At 56.2% G+C, this 12,318-nt stretch overlaps 5 protein-coding genes across 5 annotated transcripts in view; 2 read left to right on the forward strand and 3 right to left on the reverse strand.

Moving 5' to 3' along the window:
- GUITHDRAFT_163823 (hypothetical protein) overlaps positions 1-2,127 on the reverse strand; it is a gene marked incomplete at its 5' end in the record, with an annotated part of 3,784 nt that extends 1,657 nt beyond the window's left edge. The window contains 2 exons of the mRNA XM_005830600.1: positions 41-1,361; positions 1,417-2,127. Of these exons, the coding sequence (XP_005830657.1) occupies positions 41-1,361; positions 1,417-2,127 (2,032 nt within the window). The remainder of the gene's footprint in view (positions 1-40; positions 1,362-1,416) is intronic.
- Positions 2,128-3,088: 961 nt separating this feature from the next.
- On the reverse strand, positions 3,089-3,910 carry GUITHDRAFT_158030 (hypothetical protein; the record flags this gene model as incomplete). Its single annotated transcript, XM_005830601.1, has 1 exon — positions 3,089-3,910. One exon carries the CDS (start codon positions 3,908-3,910, stop codon positions 3,089-3,091), a length of 822 nt encoding a protein of 273 aa, XP_005830658.1.
- A 3,448-nt stretch (positions 3,911-7,358) lies between these two features.
- On the forward strand, positions 7,359-8,032 carry GUITHDRAFT_41026 (hypothetical protein; the record flags this gene model as incomplete). Its single annotated transcript, XM_005830602.1, has 2 exons — positions 7,359-7,766; positions 7,820-8,032. Coding segments are annotated over 2 exons (621 nt in total), but the record flags the coding sequence as incomplete, so codon positions are not given.
- Positions 8,033-8,676: 644 nt separating this feature from the next.
- On the reverse strand, positions 8,677-10,339 carry RPS4e (small subunit ribosomal protein S4e, cytoplasmic). The gene is made up of 3 exons (XM_005830603.1): positions 9,166-10,339; positions 9,016-9,075; positions 8,677-8,919 (listed from the first exon to the last, which is right to left on the reverse strand). The coding sequence occupies exons 1-3, from the start codon at positions 9,691-9,693 to the stop codon at positions 8,716-8,718; spliced, it is 792 nt and encodes a 263-aa protein (XP_005830660.1). The 5' UTR covers positions 9,694-10,339; the 3' UTR covers positions 8,677-8,715.
- Positions 10,340-11,147: 808 nt separating this feature from the next.
- On the forward strand, positions 11,148-12,176 carry GUITHDRAFT_110480 (hypothetical protein; the record flags this gene model as incomplete). Its single annotated transcript, XM_005830604.1, has 1 exon — positions 11,148-12,176. The coding sequence occupies one exon, from the start codon at positions 11,148-11,150 to the stop codon at positions 12,174-12,176; it is 1,029 nt and encodes a 342-aa protein (XP_005830661.1).
- Between the last annotated feature and the right edge of the window lie 142 nt (positions 12,177-12,318).

The raw sequence follows: 12,318 nt of genomic DNA on the forward strand, positions 1-12,318 counted from the left end.
GTGTGTGTGTGGAGTTGGGTGTGGGCTGGAGGAAGGGCACCTGAGTCTTCTCGTGCGTGCAGCGGCCCCTTACAGATGCACTTGCACTCTCCTCCGTTGAGCGCAGCCCGCACGATCTGAACCCACACGCCACAGCCGTAGGGCGTCATGGGGCGGATGAACTCCTGGTTCACGTAGCATGCACGACCCCTCCCGATGGGGACGCACATGGCTACGGAGGACCCGTCGTTGTCGAAGTAGCTCTTGCCCCCTGGTGGGATGGAGCCGATGGCGACGCCGGTCATGCCCATCCTTGTGTTCCCCTGCTCGCTCACCGTCCTCCTCACCTTCTCGAAGGGAGTGCCCGGGCACGTGCGATCGTTCCACAGGTACGGCCCGGGCTGGTACTGGGGCAGAAGGTTCCAGCCGAAGAGTTCGTTGAGGATGTAGATGTTGATCACCCCCCCCATGGAGAGGAACGTGTGACCGGTGTACACGTAGTCCCTCAGGTCTGCCTTGGTGTGCTGGGGGATGGAGGGGTAGTCGTGGAGGGAGGGGATAACAAAGTACATGGTCTCCCCCAGCGGGTTGGCAGGGTCGTCGTCCCACAGGACCCCCCGGATCTTGGAAGGATGCAGCGAGTAGATCTTCTTGATCTGCATCGAGCCCACTGGTGGCATGCTGGATGTCGCCGCTGCCAGCGCCAGGTTCGCTCCTTCCATCACTCCCTTCCCGCACTCCGGCCCCGCGTACATCCAGATACAGGCCTTGGGCCCAACCCCTGTCAGAGGATCCTTGCTCCACGTCCCATCCTCCTCTTGCTGCGGCTCGAGGGGAGGATAAGCTTGCCCCTCGTGCAGCCCGGGGTTGCCCCTTCCTCCAGGGTTGTAGTCTCTGACCTGCTCGTCCCACCACTGTGCGCGATCCTCAGGCTCCTCCGCGTAGTACACGTTGCTGATGCCGAGCTGCTGCGACTTTCGCGCCATCTGCTTCTTCTGCATCGACTTGCTCGTCACGTCCTCCGCCGAGTGACTTCGCCACTTGCCCTTGGGCCAGTCGCTGGGAGCTGCTTGCTTCCTGCTCCGTCCCTCGTTCCCTGTCTCGTCGTCGCCAGAGAAGCTCGTCCACTTGCCTGACGGGAAGTCGTTGAAGTCGTCCCGAGGAAGCGCGGCATGGAGATCCTTGCCGTGGCCCTCCACCTCCGCCTTGCCACCGGCCAGCTGGCTGCTCCTCGTCCCCTTGGCCTTGGAGATCAGACGGTGCAGGCGGTTGCGCATCAAGGAGGAGAACTTGCTTGAGCTCACGTAGGCATAGCGAGCAGTTCCAGGAGCTCGCTCCTGGCTGACTCTAGCGTAAACAGCCGCCTGCTCCTTCGGTGTCACCTGCCATGAAACTCGTCACTTCTCCTCCTCCTCTTCGACAGCACGTCACACTGACCCGCCTCTGCTCCTGCAGGCTCCTGTACGCCTGCTTCATCGCCTCCAGCCTCCTCCTGATCCGCCCGGCGAGCGTGCTGGACGTGGGCTGGGCAGGAGGCGAAGGCTTTGCATCCTCACGACCGGGAGAAGGAGGAGCGGCCGAGCTGTCATGAGAGCAGACTTTGAAGTAGAGTTTGCAGATGTGCTGCTCCACATTCCTGAGCATCTCCAGCCCCAAGTGCTCTACACTTCGCACTCCTGACACCATCTGGTACAACCTGGACGGGAACCTCGGAGGGTCGGCGGACAGGAGGCGCCTGGCCGACGTTGCTCGCGTCAGCTTCTGCTCGAGCTTCTTGAGCTTGTCCTGCAGTCTGCTCACGTGCCATCGACCCGTCCTTGAGAAGTCGTCGAGGGGAGCAGCCTGCCTCTCAAACATGCTGGCAAAGTCTCCCTTCTGCTGCTCCCCGCCTCCAGAGGCCTGAGGTGTGGCCGCTGCATGACAGCCTGCAGATGCCAGCGAGCAGAACTCAGCAGTCTCCGGTCCATCAGCAGTTCTGCCATGGAGCATGAAGGAGACTTTCTCCTTCCTGCTCTCCTGCTGCGCGTCCTCCATCTGTTGATCCATATGCTCCTGCCCTGTAGGGATCCTGACCCACATGGGGAAGGCATTGACAAGACCAATGAGGAGGAGGGCTTGAAGGATCAGAAGTCGTCGCGCCGCCACCATCCTCTTTCAAAGTTCGAGAGGAGGAAGATGAGGCGGGAAGGAAGGAAGTAGGGCAGAAGAAAGGAGCGAACAGAAGAGAGGATGAGAGAGGAGGAGAGAGGAGGAGCGAACAGAAGAGAGGAGGAGAGAGGAGGAGAGAGGAGGAGGTCGCAACCGGCGCGTTACTTCCCTGCCGCCATCGGTATCATCGCATAGCGTGACCCTTGGAGGAATCCATAGTTTGGTGCTGATTTTAAAGGAAAATGAAACTATACCGAGTCATTATTTGTAAAAATCCATAAAGTTTACTCATAATTTGTACTGATTAACATAAATCAACTGACAATCCCGGTGCCGTACAGTGACTCCGACGACGGTACTACCACGGCGCCGGGCGCGGTCCGATCGGATCACCGTGCGGTAGGCTGGACCGTCACTGACTCGGACGCGGCCTACACTAGATATTTTTAGGAAAAAACCCGGGGACCCCGACGGGTTACGGTATCCGGCCCTGGCCGCCAGAACCGGGTCACTGGTGCAACTTATGCAACTTGCGGCAAGCCTTGGGGCCTGGAACGAGGGCCCGGCCCCGGGCCACTCGGACTCGGAGGGACCGCCGTAAAGTTCAACAGTGAACAGTCAGTTCCAATCAAGATGACTCGAGGATGATCATTTTGACAGCCGCAGAAAACTTACCGTAGTACTGAGCATAGTGAATAGTCATCATTGTAACATCCAGGTTGACTTCATCATGGCATGCATTCAAGTGAGTGGTGATGATAACTAATGTGATAGCTCGGATGCCTTCCGAAGGCAGTCCGATCCGTCTTCCGTGAGAGTTCTTCAGCAACAGACAGGAAGAACATGAACTAACACGGCAATGGCCCTTGAAGCCTTGAGGAAGAGGAGGGAGAGCAGGTAAATAATGTAGAGATGATGACGAAGATTTGAGAGGCCGTCCTTGGATGTTAACCGTCCCCGATCAGCCTCCTCCTCCGCCCCCCTCTGACTTGTGGGGGAGTCCGAGGAGGGTCTTCATGAACTCGTAGGCGAGGAACCTGATGCCGTTGTTGGGCAGGACTTTGAGCATGTTGGCCACCCAGCCGTGATAGATTCCCCTCGCACCCTCGTTGCGCATGATGGTGATGAACGCGTTCCAAGTGTTGTCGTAGATCTTCCCCTTCATCTGCATCCTCCTCCTGATCGTGTCGAGGGGGTAGCAGATCGTCTGCGCGACCAGCCCGGCTGCAGCTCCCATGCTGAGGGTGGCGATGGTTCCAGGACGCTTCTCGGGGAAGAAGTGGTTCTTGAGGGTATCGTAGGCAGCGAAGTTGAAGGCAACGAAGGGGGCGATGGAGACGAGCGTCGGGCCGAGGCCCTTGTAGAAAGCCTGCACGCCTCCCTCCTGCAGCACAGACCTGGCGGCGTCCATGACTCCCTTGAGCTCCGGCTGAACAGCAAGACGAAGTCGGAGCAGGTCGAGGGGGTGGGTGACGAACGTGGCGGTCATGCCGGCACAGGCTCCCGCCAGAAGCCTTCTCTCGACGGTGAGCTGCTTCTCATTCGGCCGTAGCAGGTACAGCTTGTACTGCTCATACGACATGAACTGCGTCCCTGAGTAGGGGATGACGCGCAGACAGTTGGCGCCGTTCCCCCTCCAGTACCCGAGAGGCCCATCCTCCCTGCAAATCCTTTTGAGCGCCTGCCAGACGGAGGTATACTTCTCCTCTCCGGGGTTACTGATGTGTTGCGTCTGCATCAGAATCTTCACCCTGTCCAGAGGGCTGACAGCAGTTCGCGCCATGCCTCCTGCTACACCTCCTGCTACCAGCTGCTTGAGAGTCCTCTGCAGAGCGGACCAGTCCTGATCCAACCTGTTCCTGGCTCTGAGCTGCTCTGATTCAAGGCTCTCCACCCTCTCCCTCAACGTCCTCAACTCCTTCTTGAAGTCTGTCTTCTCCATCTCCATCTCCTCGAGCTTCCGCAAGGCCTCCAGCCGCTCCTTCTGCGCTGAGTTCAGCGCCTGCTCCATCTCATGGAGCTTCTCCAGGTCCTGCTTGATCGCTTTCTTGAGCTCCGAGACACCCTGGTCGGGTGCCAGCGTTGACCCGCGGAGAACCATTCTGAGAGAAGCACAGGGATATCAGCATGCAAGCATGAGTAATTGTTGCGGACAGTCGCGCTGAGTTGTGAGACTTGTCTGTCACAGCAACAAGGTTCGCAGAGGTGCTTTCCTATCCGTCAAAACATTTCACTGCCTACCAATCACCTTACACCAAACACTTGGCTGCTTTCATGTTCTTGTGCTGTTCTCTGCTTCTCCCACAACCTCTTCGTCCTCCTCCTCGCTGCTCGTCCTCTTCTCACCTAGCCTGCCTACAGCACGATCCTGGCTCACCTCAGTCTTCCGGATCTCGGGACATTCTCTTCATCGGCTTGTCCTTTCCTCTACCTCCTTCCCTTCTTCTTCCTGAGCTTCTCTTCCATCCATCCCTCTCATCCCTCCTTCCCATCGCCATGATCCCTGCTACATTTCCGCCACGTCCCTACGAACTTTCAGAGGATCATCGCATGGATAGTTCATCTTTGATAAGGTCACATCACATGAAAAGTTCTCAACATGCTCGAAAAGTACTAACAAACGAAGTTCAAATGTCTCGACCTAGTCCTGATTTTTAACTTAACTTTGAGTAAAAGAATGGTAGTGAAGCAGGTATCCTGACCGTATGCCGGCAGCTGGGGCCGGTGGGAGCCAACTTTTTAGTCAAAGTTGAGTTAAAAATAAGGCTGCCCGGCCGGCGGGGCCGCCCGGCCCGGCGCCGGCGAGCCTCAGTGAACCCGGTTCCCAGAGTCACCGTAGTCTGGCCCGGGCCGCGCACTGTCACGGGTGACTGCCCGGCCGGCCGCCGCCCCGGCGGCGGCCGGGCCGGGCGCGTCCGAAGTTCACTGCCGACGGTCGCTCGGACCGTCGACTCCGGCCGGGCGGCGCGCCGCGGCCCGGCCGGCCCCAGGACACTCAGTGACCCGGCCCGGCGTGAATGATTGGACGCCGTGACGCCGCACTGCACGCCGCCGGGTGTGACCGGGCCGTACCGTACGGTCAGTACACAGGCTGAGGCAACAGTGGGCCAGGCTGGCACTGCAGGCCGCGGGCAGGCAGTGTGCCACTGACCGGGGCCGATCGGACTCCGGGATCTACCGGCGTAAGAAGTAGAGGCATCATCGCCGGAATACGGTAGGCTCAGCAGCTGGCAGGCTGTGTGCGCCGGCCGCCGCCGCCGGGGCATCATGTGTCATCACGTCACTGCCGTGACGGTACGGTACCGGGTACCCGACCGTCCGATCGGACAGCAGGGCCCGGCCCGCCCCCCGGGCCCGGCGGCCCGCCGGACCCGGACTCCGGGGCCCGGCCCGGCCGGTCCGATCGGCTGACCGTCAGTGTCCGCAGTGACTCAGCCTCGGACTCACCGGGGCCGCCCGGGCCCGGCGTGTGCCCGCCGGCCCGGGGGGCCGCTCAGCTGCCGGCCCTGTTTAGGCCTGTCAGGCACGTGGTGGCCCCCGTTCAGTCTAAATATGTTATTAGATAAAAATGTTTTATGAAAACCATTTTAATAATATATATGTTATACAAACAATTTCTGATAGAATTTTGAGATCTTTTAAATTAGTTTTCGGATCACTATTTGTAGTGTAGAGGTCTTTAATCTATATAATATATTTTGATTTTTCTACTGTGGCAAGTGTATCTAAAACTTCTGTTCTATAATCTTTAAAGGATTAACTGAGCAGTCGCTCAAATACACCCTACCATATCCAACAAGTTGGTACCAATTTAATATTTCTTGTAAGTTTATAAACTAGTTTTAGCCTGCCGGGGGCTGCGGCCTCTCTTCATGCTCGTGAGGCAGGGAGGAGGAGGAGGAGGAGGAGGAGGAGGAGGAGGAGGAGGAGGTGGAGGAGGAGGAGGTAGAAGAGAAGTACATGAGAGGAGATGAAGAGAGAAGGATTCATGTTGAGAAGAAGTCGAGTTGAGAAGGACATGGAGGATTCTTGTGAGCAACATGATAGTTTGTTCCCCGATCCGTTGGTGTTGCGAGTGCGCATGGTGGAGATGGAGCATCCCTTCACTTTGGCGACTTTGGCGTTATGTGCATGTTGTCTCGGATAGTATGCACTCACGATCAAATTTATGAGACAACACGATTCGAGCGATCATCAAAGTATTGCCAGGATCATGAAAGCCAGAGGTAGAAGATTAAGGATGCATGCGCTTTGTGTTGGCAACGATAGATTCAGATCTATGACAATCCCCATCAGCTTCAACTAGTTCTAGCAGCAGCAGCAGCAGAAGCAGCAGCAGCAGAGGGAAGAGGAGGAATAGCATTCAGCAGCAGCAGCCAGCTGGCAGCTAGCGGCAGCACAATTTCGGAATGAGGTAGTGAGAATCTTTTCGTTGTGATTCCCTCGGAGTTGCAGTCTCAGACATAGATCGTCACATGTTGTTGCCCTCTTTCCCCCACCCCTCCCTTTCTCCTCCCGAAGGCTCCCCCCACTGACTCCTATGCAGCGTATCTCTGGTTCCGGCACAAACTGGAGCCACCTGAACCGACAAACGAGGAACGAGGAGAGAGGAGAGCGAAAGACAGAGGAGGGGAGAACAACCAGTTGGCTGCTCAGTACCTGCTCCTGCGTGAGCCCAAAGCTTCGTTCACGTTGATCCAACACATGACGGGAACAAGGACTCAATGTACGCGTATCACCTTGTGGGGGTTTGACATAAGCTATTTATCGCCTAATGTAAGTGGCGTTGTGCTTTCCCTTTGCTTTTCCTTCCATTCGTTCCTCCTCCCTCCCTCCCTCCCTCCCTCCCTTCCCCTCCCTCCCTTCCCTCCCTTCCCTCCCTGACTCCCTCCCTTCCCCTCCCCTTTCCCCTTCACTTATCCTCGACACCATCATTCAATCACCACCAGTTGCCTCATAGTGCCAACGCGAAAGTGACGGCTTGTTCTCAGGTTCAGCTCTGCATCCTCGGCGGGGCGATGCTCTTCTGCCATGTCCTGCAAGGGATCTTAACAGAGCACGTGGCCAAGGGCGTGCTAGTCGGGCTGATGTGGGTAGCAGCAGCGGTGGAGCTGTTTATGTACACTGTCCTCTCCTTCGTGGAGATGAAGATGACGCGCCTGTCCGTCAACTTCTCCTCCATCCCCTGGGGTTCCTATACAGCCGTCGCGCTGTGCATCTCGCTGGGCCGAGGGCTGACGTGGGTGGGCTACGGGACTCTGAGCTACCCGACTGTTCTCCTCTTCAAGAGCTCCAAGATCATCGTCGTCATGCTCTCCGGGCTGATCATCCTCAAAAAGCGGTTTGCTGCTGCTGAGTACGCAGCCGCCTCCCTCGCGGTCGCAGGATTGTACATGTTCTCCGCTGCCGACAAGATCAGGGACAAGACGGAGGGGACGGATACGGTGGGAGGGATTGGGATGATGCTGCTGGCCGTCGCGTCGGAGGCGACGGTGAGCACGTTGCAGGAGCGAGCACTGCACAGGGAGCACCGTCCTCTTGCTGAGATGATCTTCGTGACTAACGGGATCGGTGCGGTCTTCCTTGCCGTCATCGCCTTCTTCCTGGGGGAGCTGAAGCTCTTCGAGGAGCGAATAGAGGTGAGGAGGAGGAGCAGGAGGAGTTGAGAGGGAGGATGCTGACTTGCCTTCAGTCGAATCCCGACGCGCTGCTCTGGCTGCTCGCAACAGTCTCTCTGGCCTACGGAGGAAGCTACGCCTTCACTGCATGTATCAAGGGCTTCGGTGCCGTTATGGCGACCGGCATGGGCATCTGTCGCAAGTTTGTGAGCGTGTTTGCCTCCTACATCCTCTTCCCCAAGCCCTTCTTCGTCCAGCACGCCGCCGGCCTCGTCGTGTTCTTTGCTGGCCTCATCGTCTCCTGGATTCACAGCTGGACTAAGAGCGCCTCGCATGCCGAGCAGCACGAGGCCATGCATGACAACGCGCACAAGGGCGGTGCGTCCAAGGAGCATGAGGGGGGCGGGAGGAAGCGATCGGTGTCGCCCTCCCCCAGGCTCAGCTACCTGCTCAGCTCCACCAACCTGCTGGACCTCGACGATGAAGAGGAGGATAAGGTGGCTCCTTCCGGCCCGAATTAAAATGACAGATTAGAAAATTGATCCTCTCCTCCTCCTCCCCCCCCTTTCTTCCTGTCCCCGTGTGCATCCTCCTCCTCCTCCTCCTCCTCCTCCTCCTCATCATCATCATCATCATCACCGGCTCCGTCGTCGTCGTCGTCGTCGTCGTCGTCATCATCATCATCGGCTTCGTCATCGGCTTCGTCATCATCATCATCATCGGCTTCGTCTTCACCGTCGTCGTGACCGACATCGGGGAGGTCATGGTGGAGATGTTCGAATCGATCTGCGAGATGCGCTGACAGGGAGCTGATGACGATGTGAAACGAGGGGAGGGACGAGAGAGGAGGAGAGGAGAGAGAGATGAAGGCATTTGAGAGGTAAGAGCACGGGTGTGTAGGAAGCGGAGGACAGGGAAGGTACGAGGGGTTAACTTTTCCATTGCATGTTTTATCAAGACATTGTCTACTTTAGTTCTTGTTAGACTTATCCTGGCGGCGGCGCTGCTCCTCGATGATGGAGTGCTTGATACCCTGAGTGCGGAGGATGTAGGCCTTCTCAGGCTTCTTGCCCGTGGCCAGAACGAACACGTTGCTCTGACGGGTGGCCCAGGTGGCGCCAGTCTTGTCCTTGATGTGAACGATGTTGTGCGATCCAGGATGCTTCTCCGTGGACTGAGACAGCAGTGAGCACAAAGAGCGAAGGAGGAGGGGAGGGAGGAGAGGAGGGAGAAGAAACAGGATAAAAAGAGAGAAGGACGGGGAATTCACCTGAATGATTCCGACACGCCCGATGTTGTGACCCCCAGTGATTGCGCACACGTTGCCAACCTGCCTCTCACGTGAGAAATAACAACGCAGAGAAAGCAAAGAGATGGACAAGAAGAGAAGAAGTGAAAAGGAGGAGGAGGAGGAGACTACCTCGAACTTGGAGAATCCGATGATGGTGTTGGTGGCGAGATCGATCTGGACGGTGTCGTTGGGCTTGATGAGAGGGTCGGGGTAGCGGATGGTGCGGCCGTCATGAGTGACGATGTAGGGGACCTTGTTGATGCCAACGCCAAGGCTCTTGACGCGGCAGAGCTTGTGCTGGGCGTCGGCCTGGGTGAGGCGGTGGAGGACGAACCTTCCCTTGGTGTCGTGAAGGAGACGGAAGTGCTCGCCGGTCTTCTCGATCGAGAGCACGTCCATGAAGCCGCAGGGGTAGGTCACGTCGGTCCTGATCTTGCCGTCCACCTTGATGCTCCGGCTGTTCATGATAACCTTGGCCTCTGAGTAAGTCAGAGCGTACTTGAGCCTGTTGCGGATGAGCAGCAGCAGGGGGATGCACTCCCTGAGCTTGTGCGGACCAGCGGAGGGACGGGGGGCAAAGACTCCCGTCAGCTTGTCAAGCATCCAGTGCTTGGGCGCTGTGATGCGCTTCAAGTGCTTCCTTGGTCCGCGAGCCATGGTTACCTGCACAACAAGTCGTGAGGAACTTGACAGTTGAAAAAAATTCGCAATCAAAAAGTCGACATCCTCCTCGCCCCTGCTCCGCTCGCCCTGCCACCTCTCTGCTTCTACCAATGCTATTCCTTGCCTACACTTCCAGACATTATCTGCTGCTACTGCTGCAGCTGTTGCCACTGCTGCTCATGCTGCCGTTATATCACTACAAAAGAGATCCCTCCTTCCTTCTGCCCTGTCTCCTTCTGCATCGTCAAGGGGTATCATGCTGTCAAGTACGACAGCGACACAAGACAGGCTGCAGGAAGATACACAGAAGATTTTCCATGATGCCTCTTCTGAAATCTACATGCACACCGTGCTGCTTCTGTCTCAGACAACCAAACACATTTCACTTGGATAACCACGGCTGTTCTTCACCAATTGTGCTGCATCCGTTCTTTGTGTTCCGCTCATGGCTGTCAAAACCTCTTCTCCCTCTTCATCACTGAAATATCCCACATCCTGATCCTTAACATCATCTCAGGCCTCTCCGTCCTCCTGCCGCCCGAAGCAGACTGTGACCGCGTACACACAACATTAAGCACTGGTCATGAGTACTGCAACCTGGATCTCTATGCACCACTCCTTCTCTTCCTCGTGTGATCACAGGTCTAGTAAGCTTCTACTACCTCCTTCTCCTTCTCCTTCTCCTCCTCCTCCTCCTCCTCCTCCTCCCCATCATCATCGTCAGCGCTGCTATCTGCATGCTCACCTTCCTTGATTTCCCTCGTGCGATTCTCTCTTTTTTTTTTACCCACCCTACCCAAGGATTCCCCATCACCCCCACCCCCTAATTCCATCTTGACACCGGTACTTTATAGGCTATTTCCAAAGGTTTTGCATGCCACCCACCCACCTTAAGCAGCGCTAGTTATAGAAGGGGTGGGTCCCTTACCCGTGCAAGATCCTTTTTGGCGTTATGCATGAAATTATTCACATCGAGTGAACTTTTGAAATTTTGGAAGGAAATTCTCAACACAAAACCCTTCGAAACTTTCACAAGTTGGAGCGCTAAACTCTAATCAACAAACTTTCGAAACTTCTGATTGAAAGTTTCAAAGTTTCTCAATAGATCTCCCCTCATCTCCGCATCCTTTTCCCTCCTCCTTGCCCTTCGCCTCCTGCCCCCCTTAACCCCCCCCCACACACACACCTTCCCCCTCCTCCCCTGCCCTCCTGCCCTTCTGCCCTCCTGCCCTTCTGCCCTTCTCCCTCCTGCCTTCTGCCTCCTGCCTCCTGCCTCCTGCCTCCTGCCTCCTGCCTCCTGCCTCCTGCCTCCTGCCTCCTGCCTCTCCTTTTTTTCCATTTCCTTCGTCTCATCAACGCTTTGAAGGATGGAAATCTTGATACCTTTGCCGATGACGTTCGGATCCTATTCTGGTTCACTGTTGAGCCAACGTCCCTTTCGCAGGACCATGTTTGCTGATCCGAACGTGCGATTCTCTTACCCGCACTCAGTCGCTGAGTTCTCATCTGTTACAGCGATTGATCCTGCAAGGTTTCCCCCTCCTCTGAACTACCACGACATGGCAGAGCTGAACAACTTCTTTCGGTTTGAAAGAGACTCACCTCAAATGCTGCGTCTTCAACAATTGAACCCGTCCTCTAGCATTAGCGATAGGCGATTCTACATCAGACAGGATCCATGCAGAGGGTTGGAGTTTCTGGCGGCGTTTGAGGGGTTCGTGAAACTAGACGGGGCTGCAGATGTGCACTCTTTCCTTCACAGGATGGGGCAGGGGTACATGTTGTCTCCATATTCAATCTTCGGGAGAACAATCCATCATTACTTCAAGCTTGCAGAGGAATACAATCGATTGCTTGAGGAGAATGCCCATTTGGAGGAAGAAAATAAGATGTTGCGGCAAAGATTGGACGAGTTGCAGCCACTGTGCAATGTTGAGCACCTTACATTTGGCAAATTGTGGAGTACGATCTTTCCGAATCGAGAGTGTCCGAACAGCATCGACGACATGTCGGAGAGTGACCGTTGGACATACATCAAGTCAGTTGTGAATGCCCTCCATCCTGTCATGCGGGTCTTGGAATCTTGCTTGCTCAAGCTTGGACCGAGCTGCTCCATATACAAGATGTTTGGCTACATGTGTGCGATCCCTCAAAGAAATGACTCTCTCTTTCACCTGGAGAACTTCCTCTCGGGGTTTGCCTCTTCCATCGCAAGCACTCTCCAGAGTCGCGTCTTGACGAACCATTCGGTCCGCAATGCAGTTCGTCGAATTGCCTCGTGTCTAGGGCCGGATGTTAAAAGGTCAGCGAGGAAATCACTGGGAGAGGGAGCTAGACGTGACAGGACCAAGAAGGCGCGGGGCACTGAGCAAGAGACAGGCCCTGAGGCCGCCGCATCACTGATGACCGGCGTCTCCGTAGATCAGGAGAGCCGCCCGGGCCAGACTTCGGACCGGGCCGGGGAGCCGGCAGACTGAGAGTGTCCCCAGTCGGAACCGTAAGTTGAGTCAGTGGCGCCGGAGACTAACATTGGCAATACTCTTAGTTTGAGGAACTGAATCTTCATTGACTCAGTGAAAGGCTTCAACTGCCCTGATCGGACAGAGCACGACGGTTCCG

This window comes from Guillardia theta, assembly GCF_000315625.1.
Source record: "Guillardia theta CCMP2712 unplaced genomic scaffold GUITHscaffold_45, whole genome shotgun sequence".
NCBI classification, from domain to species: domain Eukaryota; class Cryptophyceae; order Pyrenomonadales; family Geminigeraceae; genus Guillardia; species Guillardia theta.